The sequence below is a fragment of the Bacillus rossius genome, chromosome 1, assembly GCF_032445375.1.
Source record: "Bacillus rossius redtenbacheri isolate Brsri chromosome 1, Brsri_v3, whole genome shotgun sequence".
Classification (NCBI taxonomy): Eukaryota; Metazoa; Arthropoda; class Insecta; order Phasmatodea; family Bacillidae; genus Bacillus; species Bacillus rossius.
In genome coordinates this window covers 369,860,958-369,888,644 of record NC_086330.1, presented here as the reverse complement: position 1 = coordinate 369,888,644, position 27,687 = coordinate 369,860,958, and the positions used below count along the sequence as shown (strand labels likewise).

General features: G+C 36.9%; 1 protein-coding gene across 4 annotated transcripts in view; it reads right to left on the bottom strand.

The window, feature by feature from the left end:
• Positions 1-1,256: 1,256 nt before the first annotated feature.
• LOC134528430 (cyclin-G-associated kinase) overlaps positions 1,257-27,687 on the bottom strand; it is a 68,606-nt gene continuing 42,175 nt past the window's right edge. For 2 of the 4 annotated variants that reach the window (XM_063362036.1, XM_063362038.1), the window contains exons 18-24: positions 22,162-22,476; positions 20,950-21,154; positions 17,628-17,758; positions 16,701-16,836; positions 16,040-16,188; positions 15,256-15,429; positions 1,257-8,539 (exon numbers count right to left, since the gene is read on the bottom strand). In XM_063362036.1, the coding sequence (XP_063218106.1) occupies positions 8,426-8,539; positions 15,256-15,429; positions 16,040-16,188; positions 16,701-16,836; positions 17,628-17,758; positions 20,950-21,154; positions 22,162-22,476 (1,224 nt within the window). In that variant the 3' untranslated portion in view covers positions 1,257-8,425. Of the gene's footprint in view, positions 8,540-14,065; positions 15,430-16,039; positions 16,189-16,700; positions 16,837-17,627; positions 17,759-20,949; positions 21,155-22,161; positions 22,477-27,687 lie in introns of those variants that run through there. The other 2 variants (XM_063362034.1, XM_063362035.1) reach the window with 1 other exon arrangement.

Here is a 27,687-nt window from a genome sequence, read left to right as displayed (position 1 = left end):
GGACCACCATTTACTTGAAGGACTCTTAAGCTAGTGAAAAACCTTCAACAAAAGTAGTATCAAATCACAAGCATCCCAGGCAACACATGTCACGAGTCATTATCCAATGAGCAGGTGCAATTTGTCCTAGTACATAAGAGGATCGTGGAGTTTATCCTAGAGGTCACTGAACCCACAAATTTTTCCGGTCTCTACTGATAACCTATCTGTGTTTGTCAGGAACTGTGTGCATGCAAGAGTTGCTTCCTGCCAAGTGTTGTGCTTGCCAGTTTGCAATGGATCTTCTCGGAGTCAATCTCCTTTTCCGTCTGCGGTTGGTCGCGGCAAACAGGGTCAGGTATGCGATCACAGTTTACTGGTGGGGTATGTTGCACATCATCGGGCCTAGGGAGTTGGAACATTTCTAGGCCTTTCATTGAAGACAAAACTTTTTTTTTTTCATTTTCACATTTTGTGTTGTATCCGACATCTTACGTAACACATATGTTCAAAATTGTACTGTAGTCTAGTTTTACAAATACTCCATAGTTCTCACCCATACAGCACAACTGGTTGGTTCAGCATCTTCCATAGCTGTAGTTTCATTCAATTTCATTTTCGCCTCGATCACACACAATGCTTTCTCCTCGGTAAAAGTTGCTCACAGATATTTTAAAAATGATATGCAGGTTCCAGGCTGTCCCTCAACACAGATGCTTGTATTAACTTTGTTAGCTGACGGTCTATCTCCCTTAATTGCTTCTGGTCTTGTGTACGAAAACTGACCTGACAGCTCAGCAACACCACCTCAATAGAAACACTGTTTAACTAAAAGTTTCATTCATGTGCATGTCTTATGAAATAATGTAGCATTTCACATTAAGATATTACATCCATTTTGTTTGGATTTTTTCTTGTACAGTTGCATAATTGAAGAGATTTTAAATTAATATTTATGCAAATAATGATGATAAAAGTTGTGAAACATTAAGTAGCATAAATATGTGCAACAGTTTAGTTACTAAATCACAAAAGAACAAAAAAAAAAAAAAACACATGCAACTTAATAGACCATCCGTGTGTGTAACAGTAATATTATAGAGTGCAATGCGTTTATTTTTATATATTTTCGTAACTTTGATCATCTTGAGGCAGCAATTTATACACGTGCACAAGTTTTTGTCATTGCAAATAACACTAGATGAACGCACAATGAGCTGGGCTCAATGTACAAGACTTACGGAAGTTTTAGTTTAAATGAAATTAAATACAAGACCAACTTTGTACATGTTTATTGTGTTGAATATTTACACCACGTGATCAGGCAAATTTTTAAGTATGCTTTTTACATACATAGTATCATTCATAAAAATAATTCTTAAAGAGCCAACAATACACTAAATACATACAACAAATATTTAAGTACTTTGGGCATGACATACAAAAAAATTTACTTAAACCAATTTATTGCATACAATACTAAAACTATGTGCAAAGCTGCTATATGTATATATAAATATATGTTGATAAATACCATTCAAGAACGTAGTTTACATATCCAAGAGTTTGTAATACATCAGCAGGTCTTGGGTGCTTCAACTATCAAACTTCCCAGAGATAAAAACAAGTTTTCCAGCCACTTGCGTGAACATGTACACGGGAGATGATGGGTTTACAGATGCCAGCAGATGTAGGAACACACACAAACTGCTCAACGACCACAAACTCTAAGAATGAGGCATAATGCCACGGCTAGCCGGCGATCAGCCAAGTGCAGATATTTTAAAGCACAATTTAACTGTCTTTCACATCAATATTTTCAAACAAATACCATCCAGTGCACTGTGAGGTTGAGAAAATGCTATACAAGGAAATGTATGAAAAAGTTATGAAACATAAGACAGTTGGAATTAGAAATAAACTGAAATATCTAACTATTGGTTTCCATTTGTTAATGTTCGGTCGGTTAGGGCAACCTATAACCGAGAAAGCTAACTGCCTTAAATAGGTACTAAATTGCCTGAACTGCTGTAACATGGTTAATTTGGACACTTGATACATCAAGTAAATTTTAGATTAGTTTACAACCATAAATTATTTAAATTTTATGGTTTAGTTAGCTTTTGTTGCATGGATGTATGTTTACTTGTACATTAAGAAAATTTTTGGGTAAAGATAAAATGATGTTAGACTCTTCAGACACTGGAAATAAAATGAAACTTCCAAAAATGATGTTTGCTCATGTGTACTGTAAAATACTAAATTAAAAAAGCACAAGGCCAACAAATGAATTGAAACTATAACTATTTAATTTTCAAACTCAAGTAATATTTTGAACAGCATGTAAATATGGAGTTGCAACTACTGTTTGCCTCTTTGACTATATTATTCCTCTTAAATATATTGCATTTTCAAATATCTACACAAATAATCCGCAACAATTTGAGAACTGATGTCCATTTTGAGAAAACCACGTCACAATAAGCAAAATGCTGGAATGGCTGTAGCATCAACTTCACAGTTCCTTTGCGAATAGCACTACCAGAAAAATGTAATGATGCACGGTGTTTGAACAGTGTGACAGATATAAAATCTTAGAGCAGTTTCTGAGTATTAATAAAAGTGGATTTGTGAAAGTTTGTTAACTACCAACCAATACCTATTCAATAATTAATTTTTAATTTGCAACATAAGTTCAGCTCTGTTGAAATGAAATGTGTAAACAGTATGTAAGAAGGTACTGCGTCCGAGAGAATGAACACAGACGCTGATAGCAGAGCCGATGCGTCCGGTTGGTTGGAACGTAGCACCAGATGTCAGCCTGTCTGAAGGGTTGTGATTCGAGCAGAACTCCTTGCACGAAGCATGCCACAATGTGCGAGACACTTACAGACAAAGGAGCAAGCAAGCAAAACATGTCACATTAACTATTAAAATAATCACACAAGTTGTTGAACCCAATCATGTCTGTTGTTCAAACATTCTACTTCTATTAATCTATCTTCACCTAATATCCATACCTTTTAAGCAATGTATCTTGATACAAAGCTCAAATGCTCTGGAAATAATAAATCAAATGTTCTAAGTTTCACATAACATTTAACAGCAGCGAAGACTCCCAAGACCCATTTAGTTACAGCTTACACGTACCATGTTGCTCGTAAGTAGCATCCGTTGCAACATAACACAAGTAGAGAGGACACGTAAATAAAAACATGAGATTACACTGTCAAAGTCAAGAAATGTTATCACACACATTAGTTAGCACAACAGCTAAAATGGAATACAGAATTTTTCCATTACAGTACATGGAGAACCACATAGTGAAGTAATTAACGCTAAAAGGACTTCACTCTGAAAGATGTCGCTTACAAAGAAACCACAAACAAAAAGTAGTTTACACTGCAGAGGCCAGAACTGTAATAAGCGGTAGACAGATTTACATGCAATAAAGTGCTGTTTAACAAATCTCACCACTGAGTATGTAATGGAAAACATTTTGATCTCTTTTGTGCATGATTTAATGCATTGTGTGTATACAAATAAATTATTGTTGACTGCTTCAGAGACAGTTTTTTTAAGTGCTGTTATTTTTCTTGCAATTTAATACAGTAACTGGTACTGACTAAAAAATTCAAAAATTATTCTCTACAGTGTAAACAACCTGTTGATATTTTCACTTAAATAACTTTTTCACAAAGACACTATGTAGTTGCACAGAATGCTTTTCCTCAGTATTTCACAAAGAACATACATAATATCATAATTTCAATAACTTCAAAATTTTACAATTGTGTTTTCAGGTTTCCAAACATTTTTTTGAGTTAGTGCTTGTGCTGGATACAATATTAATAATAATAAAAAAATTGAAATCTGAAGGGTTGAACAAAGGTTGGTATGATAAATTAAGATACAAAAATGACCACTTTTGGTAAATAAAATGAACTGTATAAAGTATGGAAACAGCTGTTATCCCCCCCCCATCAAAAGATACTTGCTCATGGAGTAACAGTTTGTGTACAACTTGTGTTCTTTAAAGCAAGGATTGAATTGTGGCAGATGTTAGAAACTTCACCATTACCAAATATCTACATCAGTGTAGAAGTAATGGTATTTATGGCTTGTGTGTTTATTTACTTCACCAACTAAAGCAACTTATCTTCACACAAACCACTGCAAGTATTTTTTCTTGACTTTTTTACGAAAGTGATAAAACTGTCTTGTAACCAAGACTGACCTAACCTCGAGATTCTCCTTTAGTCCCTGGGCCGCATTACGTTCGGAGTGTTCCGTGTTCGAGGGTGCCTCACATTCAATTATTTTGTATTTTAGGTCATTTTATATTCAAAGAAAATTTTGTACAATTGGATGGAGCTAATGCTTAACTTTAAAAATTTGAAAATTTCATTAGAAAAGAAAATGGATTCCAAACTGGTACAGTAACTCCATATAAACCCAACTGAATGTTTGCTAGGTACTCAATTAATCATTTTATTCAACAATTTTCATTTCATTGACATCAAGAAAAATTTTTTTAAAAATATAAATCGCAAATGAATGCTATAAATGTCTCATTATTGAATATTTGCACAACCCAAAAATTGTGAGAGAGAGAAAAATACAATTTACAGATGTTTCAACTTGATTGATGCCAAGATCTTGTCATGTTCATCTTTACTCATGTTGGCTACTAAAAATATTCTGACTATAATTGCTGTTTGATCATAAGTGTTTCAAGAATGTAACTTCAAATTAATAGGTATAATCAACCTTAGTTTCACCAGGAAGTTTTCACATGACTAGGTTTGATTTCATTTTGATACAAGGAAAGTACCAGGATAGCTTTCGCTGTAGAAGCGCAATGAACATTGGCACTAGTTAAAAAAAGAACATTACATGGTGTCATTCTCTATATTGCACAGATGAACCTGATAAATTTAAATTTGTTTGGTGACTAAGGCCGGTATTCCAAGACACAAAGATAAGGGTTTAGGTGTTGAATATGCTACACCTGTACCCTAACCTTATTCCTAGAGCACAAAACCATTCACAAACCCTTATGTAGGCCATGGCTAGGCCCTTATTTTTAGGGAACGAATTTTGGTGTCCTATCCTGTGACCTATCCATTTCTCCATCTTCCGTGCATGCGCAGACGGCCTGGAGCCATTAACTTGTATGTAGTCATTTTACTGATCATTGGGGGACCGGACGTACCAAGCATTCAGATGTGCCATATGAAACTTTATGGTAGTGAAACTATCCTGGAATACATTTTGTACACTTAAATAATCATTACAAGGAAAAAATCCCAACTTAAAAAATAGTTCAGAAGATTAGAAAGATGGTTCCATTTTTGAGCGATGGTGCTATTATCTCCAGGATTTTTGCCGCAGCAATAATTGTATTGATGGATGCTAAACTTCTACTAGAACCAGTTTCTGTTGGAACTAGTTTCTAGCCTCGCTAAGGACACTGTTTATTAAAACGGTTGCCTATCTGTTACCTTACTGGGATTTGGTTTGGACACATTCTGGAATACGGCCCACGAGTTACGTTACGGTTGTATCCCAAAAAGGCAGTGCTTATTCGCTACCTTACCCAAGCATCTAGGAACACCACTTTGTATCCCTAACCAACACAGCCAATCTAGACCGATAAATACAGACATGAAAAAATAGCAATTGCTATACATAATGCTAATTTCTGCATTTCAAAATGTAAAATAATAATTTTGGTTTTTGTTTTGACAAACTTTCAAGGGATTTTGTTCAATTCCTCTTTTATGTCATACATCAATGTTAAATCTTTGAAAACTCCAATGACATTGACACATTTGTTTAAATTAGCCAACAATACAGGAAAATTGTCTCCTGCTTGAAAAATATTTTGCCATTATATTAATACATTTTTCAATGCTTTGAGTTAATAGTTTTGTAATATTTATAGAACATTGATTGAATTTATACTTCTATACTTAACTATGCCTTCACATTTAGGTTGAGAAATTGGCTTGATAAGACATTTTGAGACTTTTTGTTGGTTATGCTTAAATAAGCAAAAACGATGTTCTAAAAGAAAAGTTCAATATAAAATACACAGAGTATAATGCAAGTAACAATATTTGTTGTTAAATAATCATTCAAATTAGCTTTTAAACCAGACAATCTCGGAAATTAAATCATAACCTGCAAATATATAATCCATGAAAATCAGTAAATAGTAGCTTTATTACTTGCTTCCACCATGGACTACATGAACACAAACTTTACACTCCATCAAAATGGGTATTTAAAGAAGTAATCGTCATAGTCTCTACAGCAAATAAATTGATAGTCACAATCGAACTAACACCATGTGATACAGTAGCAGTTTACTTTCAGTATATATCTATAACGAAAAAAATGTTCCGGCTCAAAAAATAATAGAAATAACGTAAATAATGGTTAAAGATTCCAGATGAAAATAGCAAAAATTGTGTTTATAATACATATTGCTGAACTAAAATACAAGTTACCTGGCTGCCATTAAAAAAGGAAACTCATGAATAACTATGGTTTAAATGTAAATATTATAATATTCAATCCCTAATTTTGGGAATACAAGATTTAAAAAAAAAAATTAACTTCTTCAAAATAGATTGCAATGGATTTCTCTGTAATTTGTGGTTCGCGAAAATTTTCTGGATAAATGAGAGTTGGTTTGGTTTTTAGGTTAGGTAAGGTTAGGTAAGGTTAGCTGCACAATTAAAAAAAATTCTTATTTAACATATTTTAACAAACATTATTCATATAATTATTGTAGCTGACTAACTTATTTTCGTATTTGCAAATAATTTGATATTCGTACTAGTATTTGATTTGAACTAAAAAATTTATATTCGCACAGGTCTTAACATTACACATCACAGAAATGTTTAAAAAAGAATTTTAACAGAACATACCTGTACTGGACGAGTCCACAAGCAACACTAGCTATTTAGTATTTAACTGAGAACCACTGCACGATTGAGTTATACAAACCACACAATAAAGCTTCAACTATAGTACTTGGCAAATACAAGGACAATGTAACGACTGCTTCGAGAAAAAAAAAGCGCTCTGACTTCAAGAAGCTAATCTACAAAAGATATTATTTCACAAAAAAAAAAAAATTAATAAAACAAGGACACTTACAAAAATCTGTGATTAAATGTTTCTCGCAAAATGAATTACACTGCACTCTTCCATCAACTGTAACTATTTTTCAAATTATTTTGAATGGTCGTCAGTTGACTCAGATGATAGTTTATAATAATATGGTATAACATTTAAATCATTGCAAAATTACAACTTAAATTTTTAAAACCATATCATCGTTAACTGCTATGAACATATTTACTAACAACTGTACAGCATGAAATTAGAGCAGCAAATTCACTACAACCCACTTTTGCAATTAAACATATGCCAAGACAGAAAACTGAAATGATGGAAGCGTGGAATAGAAATATAGAAATAGTACATTTTAGAACTATGCACAACGTTAGAAATAATCAAGAAAAATTTACAAGGGTACAATACAAGCAACGAGGCAAACATTTGCAAGTCAACATTATGAATATGACTCAAAGAAATATAATTTCAAAGTTCAAAAAAATCTCTGAATTGTAAATAGTAAAATATGGAACTACATAAATTCTAAACAACAAAATGACACAATATAAAAATAAAGTACCAGGATTGTATCTTACAGAAAACTGTCCCCACTCACGACTTAAGACTAAATATACACAATATATATACAAACACCCAATTACATAGTGGGCATGGAACTCAACACAAGTATAGTTACGTAACTACGTGGTTGGTATCTTTTATAAAAAGATAAATAGCCAAATCCACAATAAATCATCATCAAAAATGATAATACACACAGTGAGCAACACAAAAAAATTCACTGCCAAAAACAGACAATGACCATCAAAATAAATTGCTACATGAAATAAATTAAAGCTATTAGAAATGCTTAAACTAATTACATTGTCATTTTTACACTGTACATGTAGACTATTTACTTTCTTTACAATCCCATCTCTCAATATACACACGAGTTCAATAATGAATTTGTCATAACTTCTGTACACGTGGTTTTAAAGACTTTTACAAGGAGGTTACAAGCGACCAGGCAAGGGCATCATTGACGACGTTACAACCGCAACCATGGTTACTACTGTACATGTGTACATGCACTACACACAGCTGCAAATACTACGTGAAGTGATCTGGCATTGCAACGCTCTAGCCAGGCTGGGTCACACGAAGCCTGCGACTTTCTGGAGAATAGCGTCCCCCCTCCCCCCCTTCGCAACTGAGGAATGCCAAGTTTCAAGGTCGGATGTACATTCGAAGAAGATCTCGGAATGCTCGCGATGAAGCCGGTGGCTCCGGAACGCTCGACACTCGCGGACTAGTTGGCGGTGAAGATCTGCTGTTGACTGGCGTCGTTCTCGAACTCGCTCCAGGCGTTGTTCAGCTCCATGAATATCTGCTTGGCAATGCTCTCGTTGTCTGTTCCCATTTGCTGCGAACATACAACGCATTGACAATCCTGCATCGCAGTTAGCGCAGGTTGTCTGACTTACTATACAGGACTGTGGTCCACGTAGCAGCCCAGTTTTACAAGGTGATGCGCTGTTTAGGCAGTTAGCTTACATGAATATTAAATATAGTACAGGGCCTAACATGCTGCCTTGCGGCACACCTGCTTTTACTGGTTTTAGGTTTGATTTAGAGCCCTCTGTGGAGACTAAATGTCCTGTTAGTTAAGTATAGGGTAATTAGCTTTATGTAACAGTCAGAGAAGCCTGTTTGGTAAAGTTTATTCATAGGGATAGGAATTTTTCGGTGTTTTCAAGAGGCAAAAAGTGGTGCTTTCAAATCAAAAAGTTGGTACTTTCCGACACAAAAATCGGTGTTTTCAAAAAGATGTTTAATGACTTTTACCAGTGATTATAAACAAATGTTTTCTTTATTTTAACATTATATGCACTACATTAAGTTATCAGAGCACTATTTGCTATAATCCTATAAAATATGTGAAAAGTTAATAACAAAAACAGAAGCTAAGCAATGAAATATCTTATTTACAAAAATTTAATGTTAAAAGCATAATCATTAGCAGGAACAATTTCTTCCAAACTTAAGACTTGATTATCAAGGACTAGGTCTCAAAATAAATTTCACTAAACAATTCCAAGTTGTCTTGTTTTAAGCGGTGGCGTTGATGGCTGAGAATATTTTTGTAGTTAGAGAAGAATCTCTCACAGTCTACATTTGCACATGGCAACCAAATTGACTGCAAGGAAGCACGAGCAAAGTCAGAGTTGTTAACTGACACAGCCATAAGAACAGAAACAATGTCAACAGTTGCACTTTCACTCAATTTTTTCTTGACAAGAAACTGTAATTCTTTGTAACCTTGAAGTACTGTACTTTCACCAAGGTTTGCCAACAAAACCAGTTTCTGTAATTTCTTGCTTAGATCAGGTGTTACATTTGTCAGCAAAATTTTTGAAGGATCGAAAACACTTAGTTGCTCATATAAATAATGAGCTGGATCACTTGCCTTTAATGAAATAAGTTTTGTATGAGAATGTGAAGCAGCTCTAGCTAATGCTGATGTAATTTTTGCTTTGGTGACAGTTTTTTCACAAGAGTTCAAAATTACTTTTGTTTCTTGTGGTAAGCTTCCAGTAGAAGAGAGCTGCAGAACTTGCTCCACTTTACGGAGTTCACCAACCAGCAGGTGACTACAAGGGTAATTAGAACCCTCTAGCTTTTTTATCAGTTCAGTTGCATCCTTACATGTCTCTTTCACAAAAACTGCCTGAATCTTCACACTTTGAAGATCTCCTGCTGATGCTGTTGCAAAGAATTCTACACCAGCATTGTTGATACCGACTATTTCACTGCTTGTTAGAAACTCAACAACAGCGTCGAAGTTGTCAGCAAGGTAGCACACAGATACGTACCAGGACGACCATCTAGTGAGCACAGGCATGGGAAGAAGTGGGATGCCTTGGCCTGGATACCTCTCATCTAGAAACTGTCGAAACAAATGCTTCCTCTTGCGCGTGTTCAAAAAAGATGATTTCACTTTAGCAACAGTCTGCTGAAGTTCAGGCAAATGTTTGCCAAGCTCATTTATGACTAAGTTGAGCTTATGTGCCCAACATTGGACAACAACATGATCAGCCATTATTTCTTTCAAAGTATCAAAACACTTTACCATATACTTTGCCGAATCTGACACCAGAGCTAGAACACTGTCAAAGTCTACATTGTACATTTTCAATGTATCCAAAATTTCCCTCGAACAATTTTTCGCATTGGCAGTTTCAAGCGTATGAACATTTCCAACAATAATTTCAGTCTTGTCTGAGCCTTCTATTATCATGAAGAGAACAACAAAAATGCAGCTGCCTCTAGCGTCAGTTGTTTCATCGCAGAGTATTGCTACTTGTTTCCCCTTGATTTTCTCCCTCAGTGTATTCTCTCTTTCTTGTTTCACTGCTGGGAGGTACTTTTCTTTTAAGACTTTAACACATGGGATGTCTTGAGCACCTGCAATAAAACACCTCTATTAGATCCTGTGTTAGCAGCGGTATAACAAAAAGTTTAATTTTCTAAGATAGCATATTTACCTTGAACCAATTTGTTCATTACAGTAAAAGACAAATAACAGTTAGGCACCTAATTCATTTCTTCCAACCAAACTACAGTCATTAATTTAAGAATGATTAATGAAATATGCTAACCATGAGAGATTACTAAAACAATTTAACCAAAACCAGAATTGCCACAAAATTAATAAGAAATTCCTCACATCATTGTTTGGGGGAAAAAACTACACTATGATAATTTTATTGATTGGGTTCTCACCTTCAATGAACTCATTCATGAATTCTGCCATGTGGGCATTTTCTAATTTGTGCAACGGTATATTTGCTTTCAGAAATGTTTCTGTAATTCGCTTTCCCAGGTATTCTGCAGTTTTCTTTTTTTTCCCAACACTGCTGAAGCATGTTGCGATTGAAGTTTGTAGTTTGGAACCAACACATCCATCTTGTTCAGCAGCCACGTGCTTGGCCGACTTGAGGTGTTTGTCAACCGAATCCTTCCTTTCCCACGCAACTTGGCAGTTACAAAATTTGCACATTACCGTGCGGCTATCAGTACAATAGAAGCCGTTTTTTGGTACTGGAATGCCCTGTCTCTAGCACTTAGTTTATTATTTGGCATTTTGTAATCACGTGCAAAATATTCCCGCTACGGTAATAAAATAATCAACTGCATAAAATATATTTACTTCACAAAACTATCTTTACTGAAGTTTATTATTCGGCATTTTTACATACACAATATTTCGGCCACAATAATAAAAACAATAAAAAACACTAAACAATACATACTTTTCCACAAAACTAGTTTTACTTAGTCTGTATACACAATACAAATATTTACTCAGGGGGGGGGGGGGGGGACACTTCATAGAGAAGAGATAATAATAATTAACTTTACTTTAAGTTTCCGCTTGACGAAACTAGGAATGTGTAAATTATTAAAATGAAAGAAAATAAAAGTTTTGTGTAATTAAATAGTGATGAGCATATTGTTTTCATGCCCTACAGAATTTCCTCTTTTTAGGCTGTGTGTAGTCGCACGTTGAGGACAAGCCTAGGTACTGTTCTAAATGTCAATGAGTCTCAAATTCTGCTCAAACTTGCTACTTATGTACTTTAATTAGTCTAAATGTTTTGTATGAATTTTATTTTTAGGTCGAGAGGGAGGTGTGGGTAAAAATGTTGTCTTGCGTATCCAAGTCTATCCCTTGATACTAATGGCATGATCCTGTGGTAATGATTCTTGCTGTTTTAACATTAATTAAAACAGCAAGCATCATGTGCCACCGGATAAATCATACATGATCATGCCAACAGGATCAAGGGATAAACTTGGATACGTGATATGGAACAATTACTGAGGTGAGGGTTGCGATAAAATGAAGTGTCTTTTAAATTTTTATGTTGAAATTAAGGTTTTTTTTTTCCCTTAACAATTGCTATACACCTGTGTTCAAGAAGTGAAGATACGAGAATGATTTGTACTTTCACCTAATCCATAAAGAATTGATGCCATTGGTAACAGCTTCATTTCAGTTTTTGTGGGAAAATTGTACATCTTAGGCAGTTAAATTTGCCAGAAATACACATTGCCTGTGTTAATGATTAAATACTTCTGCAAGTTTTTTTATGCATTAGTTTTGTTTGCGATTTGTAATGCAATTCGGTAGGTACCTACGAAAATCCTAACCTTAACTTCAATCAACGTGATTCTACTAGAACAGAAATTGTTTCTTGGACATAAAAAAAATGCAGCAATTTAATATAATCCAAAAATATGTTACATGTTATGCATTTTAACAAATGTTATGATACATAAACAAAACATTTTTAACCAAAATGAGGTTAAGGCAAACACTGTCCCGAAGGTAAGAAATTTACTTATTGTTTTAAAAATATTGCTCTCCTAAATCATTTTATGTTACGTTTACCGATATTTAGTTAAATGATTTGCTTATAAGGGAAAAAAAATCAATATTTTTATCAATATTAATGCATGCACGAAAAAAGTCACAAGCTCGCCAACATTCAGTTGAAGCTGCAAATTTCCCTACTATTCAAATTAGTTTTTTAAGCATATTAACTGCAAATTGTACTTTCTACGATCAATGTTGTATTTAAATTAAAATTTACTTATAATTTGAAACGTCAGTCTTACTCCAGAAGGTACTTTATCTCGGTTTTAAGCTATTGCAACTTCGTTTTAATGTTTGTCAAGTTTGCGTTTTTGTATAGCAACTAGGGCATTTCTGAATAAAAAAAAACGTAGAACTGCAATAGCATTGAGTGTCCACTCTGTACTAGTACTTTATTTACTCTATGTATTTACTTCCGTACCACGAGAGTCAAAGATACTGCAAGAGCAGGAATATCAAATCGTCGAAAAATATAATTGAATGACTTCGTACGTTCGTAGTCGTGATCAAGGCATTAGTACACTACGCCATCTATATGGAACTGTGTAGTCTTAACTATCGATAGATCACTTAGAGACGATACAAAATGGCCGATACACGTGTGCTGTATTCTTCTTAGTTCTTACCATTGTGCGCCGTCTACCTGACTTATTTAGTCTTTGGGTACATTGTTTATCATCACGTGAGTGCATAAAATTTGTTGATATACTAACGAAACGTAAACGGTAAGATGTTTTAAGCGGGTTAGCGAAATAATATCAGAAATGTGAAAAATTCACGATTTCGGTAAGTTATGATGTTTTTTTCGTGCAAACCTAATAATTTCACGTTTTGGTACAGTAAACTCTCGATTATCCGTGTTAATTGGGACCTTCCGATGCCCGGATAATTGAATGCCCACAAAAAAAACCGGATAATCCGTTTCACCACTTAAAAATGGTGTATTTACTGGCAAAAGAGTCTCTTCAGTAGAATTCTATGAGTACAAGCAAAGGCTTTGTATACAGTGTCCCAGCTTATTGGACCGTAAACAATACTGGCACTGTGTTGCCGCCACCCTTCTCCTGTCCCCTTTATTGCTACGGGAGGGAGAGCGGCGGCAGTCCCAACTCAGCATCTCCCTCCACCCTTTTAACGACCTAAACCAAACATACAAATCATTGTCAACATCTGCGTGGGTAGATGTTTTCATGCTTTTACATTTAGAAGGCCCTGCCACACTGTCTGATCTACTAGCAAACTGAAAAAGTTTTTCTTCACTTTTATTAATGTCTCGCATGGTATGGATTCCAATTTCATATTCCTGTGCTAATTTCGCGGCAGTTTCTCCTTTTTTTTTAACCTGCCCACAACTTCTAACTTCTCTGCTTTTGTCAGCACTTTACGTTTCCTTTTACCAGACATGATTACAAAAACAAATGTGCCTGGGAGAACTGATGTAAATAACTGCGTGAAAAATGCCTCTTCCCGCCGTCAGGAGTGTGGGAAGGTAAAAGAGGTAGAGGGACCTTTTGTTTTCTTTTTTTTTTTAGCGTGGTGGGGCACAGTGAAAAGGACGCTTGAAAAGAAAATGAAAAAAAAAAGGGGGGGGGGGGGGAGGGGGGTTGAGCCGGAAGCAGCAGTCAAGGAATTCATTCCTTTTTGGTTTAAAGTGTGACAAATTGACGGGTGCAGGTGGCGGGGGAACGAGGGTCTGACATAGCAGTAAAAAAAAAAAAAAAAAATCGCAGTGCAGTCGTAGCTACACCCCGTCATTTTTTTTACAACTTCATAAAAAAATCAAGCACGGATAACCCGAAAACCGGATAATCCAGGCCCGGATAATCGAGAGTTTACTGTACTAATTTCGCGTGAATTCGTGAAAAAATCGCGATCGCGAAAAATTCCTATCCCTATTTATACATTAAGCCCGCATGGAAAACAATCCAGAAATGTAGCCACTACATAATCCTAGACATTGAATGCACGTTTTATTTCTTCTGAGAAACAAACTAGCTGTCCGTATGTGTACCACCAGAACAACCCTTCTCATTTAAATATTGCAGTTTTGTTACTAAACAATGTCTCATTCACTTACACACAGTACACACCACAAGTTCATAAGGCACTATTGATGCTAGAGCTTCTTGATGCTACTGGATGTTTCCTACACTACTCTTTCTCAGCTATTACATAACTATGTACGTATCATGTTATTATCTGACACCACCTTGGGGGCACCTCTAGGCTAACGGCTTCCATCCCAACTCCCAGTGCAAGTCAAACTGAGAGCACCAGACCAGGATGGTGCCAACAAAGTATTTAGAAGCCTACCAAAATCTTTTAACTTTTTTTTTATTTCCTGCAGAATTTTACACAAATATCCAATCAGTCACTACTGCGAACCAAGGTGCAACCATACTGCATCGCCTATGGTCCTGATGTGTTTGCACCTCATTGCACATTTTTTATTTTTTTCATTTCTAATGAAATACTGCATAATTCACAAATATTCTTGGGTACATGATACATTAAAAGGATATACTGTAAACAAATCTGTTAATTATATTTCTGAAGTAAAAATTCCTAAAATTACTTTCAGTTGCCTCAACTCTCAAAAGTGATTTCTTTATTCGCAGAAGAGTTTGTTTGTGTCTATAGTTAAAAACTTTGTAATGGAAGCCTGAATTAAAGCGGAGGAGGGGCGTCGCGAGAGTCACCTTGTCGGGGTGCACAGCGAGGCAGGCGCGCCGGTACGCCCTCTTCACGTCGGCGGGCGTCACCAGCTGGCTCATGTCCGCCTTGCTCCACTTGCAGTCGTCCCACACCACCGTGTGCATGGAGCACAGCAGCGCGCGGATGTTGTGGGTCTTGCCCTCCACCCACTCCAGGATCTGCAACGAGCACCCCGCAACACGTCCTCGCAGTGCCCACTGTCGCCAAACATAACAAGTTATAAATTTTTTAAATTTTATTACTTGCACAAGGAAAAAAAAAAATTCAATGTTAAACATAAATTATTATTTCACAAGAGCAACTATCTGTAGCATTCGGTCACAATTAAATAACAAGGCATTCTTTAAATTATGTGCCATGATATGATCAAACAGAGCCAACATTTTAATATTTACTTATTTGTTGATTTGCGACATGCCGAACTACAGTTGGATAACATTGCAGGTGATATAAAAAATTTTTTTGTTTACGAAAATGGTTGAAACTAAGATGGCATCATTCAGTTACATTCTTTAGAAGTAAATTTTAAATATTATCATTGACGCTCTTGATAAATAACAACAAAAAATGTATTTCCCAAATTCCCATTCCAAATATTCTTTAAAATTCCTATAGAATATGTCAGATACATTTTAAAAGATTTTCATTACATTATGAAGGTGTCTGCTCTACGGTGTATATCACACGGAAACAAGGACAGTGCTAATGACGAGATGCGCTATACACAACACAGTCCTACTGAAACCGAGCAAGCCAGAGCAAGGGCACCTTCAGTTTCTCGGGGTCCATGTCCTTGGCCAGCTCTTCCTTCCTCATCTCGTTGATGGTCCTGGGCCCCAGCTCCTTCTTGGCCGCGAACTCGTAGCCCTGGCTCCCCAGCAGGTCCCCAAACACGTCCCCGCTCCTTTTGGGTTTGTCTGGCGATAACAACGTGATTCACACAACCACCTGATGACATTCACTACTCGAGACACTCCTAGAGGCAGCACAATGCTATTAATTTGTGGCCAAAAGTTATTGAATGAGTCAATGACAAAACAAGCTGGATTTAAAATAATGCATGCCTCTATCCAAGTATATAGGTACGTATATGTCGTGCTGTGAAGTTTTTTTCATTTGAAAGGCAAAACATCTTGAAACACACAAGTTGTCAGATTAAATCATAGAAAAGAAAGGTACACATTTAATTATGTAGGCAATTAGGCAAAAAACCAGATCCAAAATTCTATCAGGATGATGGTCTGGATAATTTGTAACCAATTCAAAAACTTGACAACCTTAACCAGGTTTCAATCTGCAAGTTTGGCTGTCGAATACTTCACCACTGTTACAAACCTGCACTTTATATCCCTCACATACCTCGTGGCTACCTATCTCTCATTACCGCTAATCAATAATGGATGAGCCTGTATGGCAGGTGCTAACTCACTGTTGGCATCCGGCTTGCCGGAGAAGACGGAGTCGAAGTGGGTGCGGCTGTAGTCGGCGTTGGGCGTCCTGGCCTGGTGTTGTGGCGTGCCTGTGGGCGTGAGACCGGGCTTGGGAGACGTGCTGCCTGGCGCTGCCTGAGCACACACAACACACGCACGCCTTGTGACTGCCGCTCACCCAGCCAGAACACACTGGGACTAGTCCCACCCTCGTGTGACCTGCTCATACCTCATTAGACACCAGGAAAATTTGTTGGTTTGTCGTGTTATGCTTTTAATGTTTTAACTGTGGTTATAATGACTATTCACAGAGACCAAGAAATATTGAAGCATCAAATAATAGCACCATCACCCATCACAGTAGAAACGTGACTGGTGCAAGGTATGCACAGGATAATCACACGCAGGGCTGGTGATCCGATAGCTCTCTCTCTCTCCGTGTCACTGCCTAATCCCTGAATCCATACCCGAGTCCAAACCCGGAAGCCAACTCAAGTGTTTGAAGCTGGAGCGACTGCACCAGGATCTTTGGAAGCACTGGCACTGAGACTACTTCATGCACTACAGCAGCAAGACACGTCATGACAGACCCCTGTTGCTACCAGATCAATAGCACCATTTGCACATTCAAATTCCCCACCATAGAGATACGGTAGCGCCACTTGCATCTGCCGAAACTGCCGGCAGCTAACTGTCAAGTCAATGTTATTGTGCAACCGGGGTGAGTCATTTCATCAAGAGTATGGTCTGTACACTTCAAAGTCGAAACTTATTAGACTGAGTCTTTGTATCAGCCCTAGGTTCGGGAGGTGTAAAGTAATAATTTTAGCAACAGAATATATTTGCAGTGATAAGCAAGCCCATGCATCCACTGACATTAGCGCAACTTTCGCGAGTGTTGTTTGATCCCCCCAGGGGAACGGTACCTGCGTGGGCCTGTGCTGTGGCGTGCCGCCAGCACCGTTGGTGGGGCTGCCCGCCCGCGGCGTGCCGTTGACGGGCGTGGTTGGCTTGGAGCCTCCGGCCCAGCCCGCGCCCAGCCCGGAGCCCAGGTTGCCTGCGGAGCACGCACGAGGATCCTAGCAGTCTACGCTCCACTCCAACCTCCGCCTAGCTCAGAGGTGTGCAGATACTACTTGTCTAAATACTCGATAGCTAGAGGAGGTTGTGAAAATTAAAAAAAAAAAAAAAAAAAATTCTTCATTTCCCAAAGAAAACCATTTCCAGAATAAAGTAATAATCACATTCCACCTTCACATTCACACGCTGCAACCGGAGGTTTTTTCCTCTTTGTTGCATTACTAGTACCTAATATTTCATGGTATTTCATTTATTAAGACCAAACAAATACAAATAATACCAGAATTATCTGGTTAAAAATGTAAAACAACAATTTTTGGGGAGGGAGGGATGGAGGAGATTCAAATTGGGCCACTCCCAATTTCACGAATGCTATCCGTGGAATTGTGAGCATATGTAAAATCGGGGATCTAGTGTGATAAGGTGACCCACAGAAGATGTGTTGCAAGCTGGAAATGACTATTTTTCCTCACCAAGTTTTTAACTTTGAGGAATGGTGAACTCAGTGTGCAAACGGACCCCGATGGAATTAATTTACAGACTGAACAGTCATTAAAAGTAACTTTATGACTATTCAAGATTTGATCAGCCACAATCTGTGAAAGTTAATTTATATTAAAATTTTATACGTCAGTCAGTCTTATATCATAAAAAATCACTATCAACTGTGAAATGACTTGGTGAGGTAATAATGGGTAGTGGTCAAATTTAAGACCCACTGAAAGGTGTTTGTGTGGCGTCAGCTATAGCCCGTCCCACTCTTAGATTGCAGTACACGGCTTATGGCGCGCGCTGTTGCCAAATCTCTAACACATTACGAATTTCAGGAGATGCGTGTCTTTGTAATTTGGATAGAACAAGAAGCATTTTAAGAAATCATATCGTAATTTATAATATTTTATACTATTACACATATAAATTTGTAATAATGCCACTTTTATGTAAATTTCAAATAAAAACTACCTATTGTAGATGAAATTTTCTTATAATTTTCTTTTCTGTTCTAAAAATCCCATATATATACCTATATAATTATATATATATATATCACATTTTCATGGGCCCGATAAATGCCGTATTTTTGGACAAGTCATGTCCAAAATGATAAATAAAATACGGTAATGGAAATTCTCGGTCGAGTAAGTTATGGGAAAAATCCGAACAATTGGTTCGAAATGGGGAAGATTTTTTGAAAAACAGAAAAATCGCAACAACTCCCATAATATGAATAATATCGAATCCGTTTTAACGTATGATAACTCGGATTACCTAATGCCGAAAAATGTTTTCTAAATACATTTTTGATACGACCAGCCATAACTGCATGGGTTCGAAAAAAATTTTCACCGGACAAAAAAACGTAACTGCCTTAGTAGACACATTATCAAATATGTTTAAATTGTTTGTAATAATATCATAATTATTTTCCAAAACTTTGTCTAAAACAATGTTTGATAAGATGCTTGGTGAGAAGGATAGAAAAATAATTCAAAATTTTGTACCATGATCGCTATTAAATTCCTTCGTATTTATTTCATACATTTTAAATATTATGTTCAAGAATCGATTATAATATTTTTTGTTGACTAAGGAAGCCATGTATTTGAAATTGCTTGTAGAACAGAACCCCACTTATCTAAACACACGGCCCTGTTTCCTCTTACGACGGCAGCGCGCGCTCTTGTACTGATAAGACACATCTTTAACAGCTATTTCCACGGAAACTGTAGAAGCAATTAAGATGGCGCTGCTTTTAAAAACTAATTCAATTCATTGTGAACATTTTTCTCGCTTTCATCCCCCATCTATCTTTAATAGAAAAAAAATTTTCCGCGGGTCAACTTTTTGATGTGTCAGTTTGTGAGAAAATGCATTTCAATATATTAAAAAAATTATTTAAGTGAAACCTGTACAGTTTTTGTCTTAACATTTGTTCGGTGGCGTCCTAAGGCATTAATTTACTAATAAAAAAAATCTGAATGAAATACACATGTAGGTTTTTTTTTTGATGTGAAACATATCGGAATACTTCAAAACAGTTCGCAGCGAATAAGTTATGTTTTTTAATTTTTTCGGACACTTAAAATATTGTTAAGTATTCAAAATAAGCATTGCCTGATGCGTATTTTGATTCTATACAATATGAAAAAGAGCTTGGTCCAAAAATTAAAATTTTAAATTTCGTTTGATATTTGGCAACAACGCACGAAGAACGTGCTAACGGCAATCGGCGTGTGTTAGAGAGAGAGAGAATGCGCCCATTTACTTCCATACTGCAATCTAAGAGTGGGATGCTCTATACCTACCAGCAAGACACCTGAAACTGGTAGCATGTTCACAACGAATATCAGCTACATATTTTACATCAACAACCATGAATTAACTATGCAAACGAGAAGTAACGTAAGTTTGATGTCTTTATTAAAGGCAACTGCACAACACACACTAAATTAACTATGAACTTAAACCATATTAAAATACACTGTCTTAAATGAATTGTTATCATAAGCATTGTTAGCCTGTAAAAGTGCTTGATAGAAATTTTAAAAGGCCTATCGTTAGTCAACAGTAGTGGTAAACTTGAATGCATTAAAATTTGTAAATATAGTATAGAACCTTTAGAATAGCTATCAGCTGATGAGGGTATTTGTTTATTGTTTTAATTGCTAGCCAGTTTGAGGCATTGTACATTTTAAGAAAACATACACCCAAGTAACCTGGAGTTAAAAGCATGTTTGCTAAAACATTGTTTTATATAATATATGCTCAATATATTTAAAACAATTAAAAATTCTAATGTTTATTGTTTATTTGCACCTTATTACAATCCAGCATTTCGCTCTTTACCTCAGCTAATTTAGAATTTTGCACAAAATTGCGGTACTGGAGGTGGCAGAGGCATAGACTGTATCCATTAGTATTCATACACACATAACTGGTTAGTGATAGCTATACCACCCGTCAAGCGAGTGTTGGTGACGCAAGGCCCCGTACGCAGTTGTACGAGAGCCCATATCCTATTCTTCAAGCATTTCAAGAGGCGTCGCTCTACTTATGTGTTTCAGAGATGTGTTTTCCCCCAGGTTGAACCTATGGACGGGTGAAGAACTGTGGGGGAAGGGAAAGGGGAGGGAGAGAGAGAGATAGACCACAGCAAAACCAGCTCACCAATGTCCGCGAAGGGGTCGCGGGCACGGGACTCGAGGTTGGGTGTGCTGGCGTTGCGGGGGATGGTGGAGGAGGGCTTGAGGCCGGCGGTGGGGCCCGGAGGGGCAGAGGCGCCCATGAAGCCGTCCCAGCTTCCCAGCAGGTTGGCAGTCGCTGCCTTACTCGGAGCTGCCACTCCGACCCCATTGGAGAGCGACTCGTTGCTCTGCAAAACAGACGAACCGTCACTACAGGCCCACCACTACCCTTGCAGGGAAACAATCATCTTAGCTGCAGCTTCTGTTCGCCATCAGCTCTGTGAATCAGCTCTGTTTTCACGAGTGTAGTGTACTTGGTAGGAGTGGTAGAGTTCAAATCAGCCGGTGTAGCTCTTGTACTAGTAAACATTCATCGCAAAACATGGGTCACTGATAACCTTTCCATTCTGTAAACTTTGAAATTTGAATATTTAATAGTATTAACTATCGGAAAAAAATATTTCAAGGTTCACTCAGTGATAAAAGTGGTGATGCTACTTTTAATGCTTATACAATATATATTACTAAACAAATTCACTAATCAGTTTCTTTACTCCTCTGTCATTTCACCTGCTGGTTGATACTGTAACTACTTCTTGCCTTCAAGTAATAAACAGAACCAGTCACTAAATAACTATAACCATCCTTAGGATATTGTTTGTATCTGTCTTCATGTTAATTGCTATAATGTTATAAAATATATCAAATTTGTCCTCTACTAAAAAAATATAAATCCAAAAGCACGAAAAATAAATAGTTGAGCCAAATTCACAATCTGTCAAAATGAGGTATTGCAAAACACAAGACCTTAGACTTGCATTCCAGTGAACACGGGTTATGTCCTAGTTGGCCATTCTGATTTATGTTTTCTTTTGTTTCCTAAAAATCTCTCCAGGCATATGCCAGGATGGTTCCACCAACCCCACTTGGTAGTTTGCTTCACGACCTCACCTCTATTGACCAGACGTTCGTAACACTAAGCTCAAATAAAGATTATAATTTTTCCTTCATCCTTAAAAACTTGTTCACATACCTTAACAGAAATATTAACATTATTTGAAATAATTTTCTTTTCTTCAACATAACCCAAGAGAGACAAACTTTAAAATGTAGGACCTGCAGCATATTGAGCACAATTTTGCTAGGTGCAATTGCTTGTCAACAGAACAGACAAAAGGTGTTTGCAAGCACGCACCTCGAAGTCGGTTCCCCCAAACGGGTCGAACAGATCCTTCTTGGGGTGGCTCGGGGGCGCGGGCAGATCGCTGAAGCCGTCGAACACGGCCGTGGTGGAGGGGGCGGGTCTGGGGGCGGGGAACCCCCCCAGCAGGTCGACGTTGCTGGCGGGAGGGGCGTCGGCCCCGGACAGCCCCAGCAGGTCAACCCCAGCCCCGCCATCACCGCCCATGTTCAGGAGGTCTGCCTCTGTTGCGGGCACCGGCACAGGCGCGGCAGGCTGCTCTGCTCCGTCGTCTATCAGCGCACCGGCCTTGTCCTCCCCGGGAGCAGGCTGCCAACACAGCTCACAGCTGAACACTGCAGCTCGCACGACTGCTAGCCGTAGCCTAGCACCTGTACACTGATAACATTGGCATAGGCTGCCCACTGTAACCTGCCCTCTCCAATATTTACAACACCACCTTCAGTTGAGTGTCCGGCATGACCATCTTCGTACGGTTGCTGTGTTTCAAAATTACAATTTTTGATTTTTCCTGTGTACCAATTAATTATAGAATGTCTTCTAGTATATGTCTAATATTAAAGTTAGGGTTTCTTAGTGAATAAAACTGAGAAAATATACTTTAATATGTTTTATATTAAAGTAACAAACGATTGCACAGCAAGAATACACAACAGTCATAGACATCTATACAAAAAATATGTAACACAATGGGCAACGACAACGTGGATATTCAACCAAGATCAAAATTTTCTTTTTCTTTTTTAACACTCCCACTAAAATTTTACATCATGAGAGCAAAAAAAATATTTTACATTCAAACATTACACTATTACAGCTTATCCATTATTTGTTCTCTTAGAAGGACAAAAGGTTGAGTGGGCAATGGCTTTGTTAATATATCAGCAAGCTGATTCTTACTTGGGACATAGGATATATTTATTACACCATTCTCCACTTTCTCTCGGATAAAGTTGTATTTGACATCTATATGTTTGGTTCGTTTGTGAAAAACTGGGTTATTAATTAACTTAATTGCACTCTGATTGCCAACATATAGCTTAATACAATCATATTTTTCATCCAAGTCCAACAACAATTGCTTTAACCATAGTATTTCCTTTGCAGACTCACAGGCTGCAACAAATTCTGCTTCGGTGGTAGAGAGAGCAATGGTCTTTTGCTTTTGGCTTAACCATGTTACTGGCCCGCCATTCATTAAGAATATATATCCAGTAGTAGACTTTCTAGCATCAACATCGCCTGCAAAATCAGCATCGGAGTACCCGATAAGATCATTGCTTTCTCCATATCTAATACAAACATTTTTTGTATTAACCAAATATCTAATCACACGCTTCACTGCATTAATATGTTGTAGACTAGGATTATTAATATACCGACTCAACATGTTAACCGCATATGAAATATCAGGTCTGGACACTGAGCATAGAAACAACAGTGAACCAATAGCTTCCCTATAAGGGAATTTCACAGCAGTTTCCTCAAGATTTTTACATATAACAACATTCGGATCAGCAGGAGTTGATGCATGATTGCATTCACTCATATCAAAAGTTTTAACAATTTGATCGATGTACTCTCGCTGATGTAAACAAATACAGTTATCAGACTTTAACACTTCTATGCCTACAAAATGTGACAAATTCAATTCCTTAATTTTAAATGCCTGTTTCAAGAAACTAATTATATCTTTAATTACCTTTTTACTTGATGATATTATGAGAGCATCGTCAACATATATTATCATTATAACCTTGATACTTTCAACATTTCTAACATATACACAGTAATCAGCTTGTGACTGAACAAAACCATATGATTTTAAGAATTCAGTAAACTTCTTGTTCCAACACCTTGCTGCCTGTTTTAACCCATAGAGTGACCTATTCAATTTTAATACATTACTTTTGTCAACAAGCACACCATCAGGAATTTCTAAATAAATTTCTTCTTCAAGATCCCCGTTCAAAAAAGCAGTTTTGACATCAAATTGTTGGATTTCTAAGTTATACTTAGCTGCAATACTTAAAATAATTCTAATTGAATCATACCTTGTGGTAGGGGAAAATATTTGCTGGTAATCAATACCAGGGATTTTATTGAACCCTCGTGCACATAATCGAGCTTTGTAACGGTTTACTTTTCCATCGTCACCCCTCTTAATGGAAAATACCCACTTGGCTGTGAGTGTTCTCTGTCCAGCTCGCTTCACTGGGGTCCAAGTCTGATTTTCATCATGAGCACTTAGTTCTTCTTTAACGGCTTGCAACCATTCATTCTTCTGCGAACTCTTCATTGCCTCATCAAATGATGATGGTAATACAAATTCCATTAAATTGGCTTCTAAATTCAAATTTCTCCTGGGTCTCAGATTCATTGGTTCACATGGAGAATCATTGAGGGTATGTGATGGTTCATAATTAGGATCATCAGTCTTACAACTGAGCATACTTTCCTCATTCTCATTCAGTGAGATTTCATTTAAAGAATTATCACTCAAAGCAGGGTCGTTTTTGAGTATGACTTCAGAGTTATCCTGTTTGACATTTTCATCACTTTCTTCTATGAATATTTTTGCTATATTCTGTCTTTGTTCAGGATATTTATTCTCATCAAAAACAACATTTCTTGATACTTTAATTCGTTTTGTTTTCATGTTGAACATTCTGTAATTGGTATTATCATATCCAACCAATATCATCTTTTCACTTTTTTTTTCTAATTTGGTCCGCAACTGATCAGGAATATGTACATATCCTTCACTACCAAATACTCTTACATGCCCCAAAACTGGTTTGACTCCATTCCACAACTCTGATGGCGTTTTGTCTGATGTTTGGCTAGATGAGGTTCTATTAAGCAAATAAACTGCACAATTTATGGCTTCTGCCCATAAATCCAAAGATACATCACGTGCATACAGCATGGATCGAGCGCTTTCTACTATTGTTCTGATATCTCTTTCTGCACGCCCATTTTGTTCTGGGGTATATGGAGCAGTACATTCATGAACAATTCCTTCTTTATCTAAGTAGTCTTTAAATGCAGTATTAATATATTCACTTCCATTATCTGTATGCAAGGCTTTTACACTGTGCAGGTATTTGTTTTTCACAATTGCATTATATTTCTTGAAATATTCAAGAGTATCGCTCTTATTTCTCATGAAGTACACATGTCTGTAGCTGGTTGCCGCATCCTTGAATAATAAAAAATACCTCATACCTTGAACCGATGTATGACTCATTGGACCACATACGTCACTATATACTAGGTCACCAGGTTGTAGTTCTGCCCGACTTGATTTCTGGAATGGAAACCGAGATTGTTTCCCATAAGCACATGCTTCACACACTAAGTCAGTTTCATTACTTTTTTCAATATTTAAACCTTCAACTATATTGTTCACGCTCATTTGTTTTATTTCTTTAAAGTTTAAATGTCCTAATCTTTCGTGCCATTTTTTAATATCACTTTTATTTTTCTGCACTAAGTTGCATGTGTCAGGAACAACTGTTTCAATGTCCAGTTCATATAAATTGTTCAACTTCATTTTTGCACACATCACAACTTCATCACCATTGTAAATTAGAGCATTACTGTCCTTCTTTACAATGGCATAACCTTTTCTTGTTACCATGCCTTCAGAAACTAAATTTCTTCATGTAACATGCTTAGCTCCCACTGTCCATTGACACAACTTTTTATTAAAATTTTTCCAATTCCACATACTTCTATGGACTCTTTGTTCCCCAATGTCAATGATTTCTGAGTACAAGCTGTATATTCTTCAAAAAATTCTTTTCTATATGTCATATGGGCCGAAGCACCACTATCCAAGATCCAGGTGTCTTCTTCTGAACCACTGCCTATATTTGACTCATCAACTACATTAAAAGCTAGCATGGTATTCTTACCTTCAGCTGGTTTCTTATGTATTTTCTTTGGTGCACGACATTCTCTGGCAAAGTGCCCCCTTCTTCCGCAGTTGTAACATTCAAAACGATGCTTCGCAGGTTTCTCTTTGCTAATTCCACTTGTACTAGGTTCATTTTTGGTTGATTCTTTCTTCGGTTTAGTATTAGCAACCAAAAAAGCCATTTCTTGTTCTTCTTCACAAGTAATATTATTATATTAGCTTCCTCATCAAGTAGTCTTGCCGTTAAGTTATTCAAGTTTTGTTTTTCAGAATCCAGCGACATCCATGCTTGCCTAAGTGATCTATATTTAGGAGGCAGAGTTCCCAATATTTTCGTGATTATAGCATTGTCGCTGATGCTTTCACCACTTTCCTTGAGCTGCTTTGCGAGATTTTCAACCTTTGCAATATGTTGTGCAACACTGTCACTTGGTGACATTTTATACTGGTAAAACCGTTCATGAATTAACATTTTGTTCAATTCACTTTTTTGTTCATATATGGATTCTAATTTCGACATAATTTCCAAGGCGGTTTCACAGTTTTCTATTAGGGTTATTTGATTTAAATCCATCGACGACGTGATAATGTACATAGCCATGCCATCCTTTTTTAGCCATGCATCCGCATTTGCTTCTGTTCTTTGTATCGAAATATCGATTCCTTTTGCTTTCAGGGCACATTTTATCTGGAATTTCCATTGCCTGAAGTTTCTTCCGTCAAATTTATCCACACTCAAAGTTCGTTCCATTTGGAGGTTATATGGTGTGATTTATTCGAAAATGCAAATTATGACTTCTTCTTTGCTGTTTTCTTAATTCTTCAGTTTTCAGAGTTTCCTGGGCCCATAACCTATTAAAGTTAGGGTTTCTTAGTGAATAAAACTGAGAAAATATACTTTAATATGTTTTATATTAAAGTAACAAACGATTGCACAGCAAGAATACACAACAGTCATAGACATCTATACAAAAAATATGTAACACAATGGGCAACGACAACGTGGATATTCAACCAAGATCAAAATTTTCTTTTTCTTTTTTAACATCTAATATATTTCAAAGAGCCACAATTTCAATACACAGTTCAATTAAATTTTTTAAATAAATTAATTTTAATATTTACATCAATCTCTCACTTAGCATGACTAATGCGTTCCCAAAAAGTTCGTGTTCTCCATAAATAGCAAGGCTAATTTACAATTTACAAAATGCTTAGAATAACACTCAACGATAAATGTCACACCATTTATCTTTATAAGCCTACTATTGAATACTTTAAATGAAAAATACGACACTGCGTAATGGGAGATAATTATCGTCAGGCGGATGGTTGACTTGCCTGCCCTACTCATGTCGCACAACTTTTTGTGGACTTTCCATGCCATTCTTTACTGGCAGTGAAACCAATATCACGGTGTTTGGACTGGTGATGTTTTTCAATTTGTGTAAATATGTTAGGACTTTGAGACATTCCTTATATCAAGACTGTGTTTGAACTCCCGCGCTACTGGCTGCGGTAGCGCCACTAGCTGGCAGTGCCGTCAACTAGTCAGTCTTTGTTATCGCACCGCCGCGGTAAGTCGTTCCGTCAGGAAG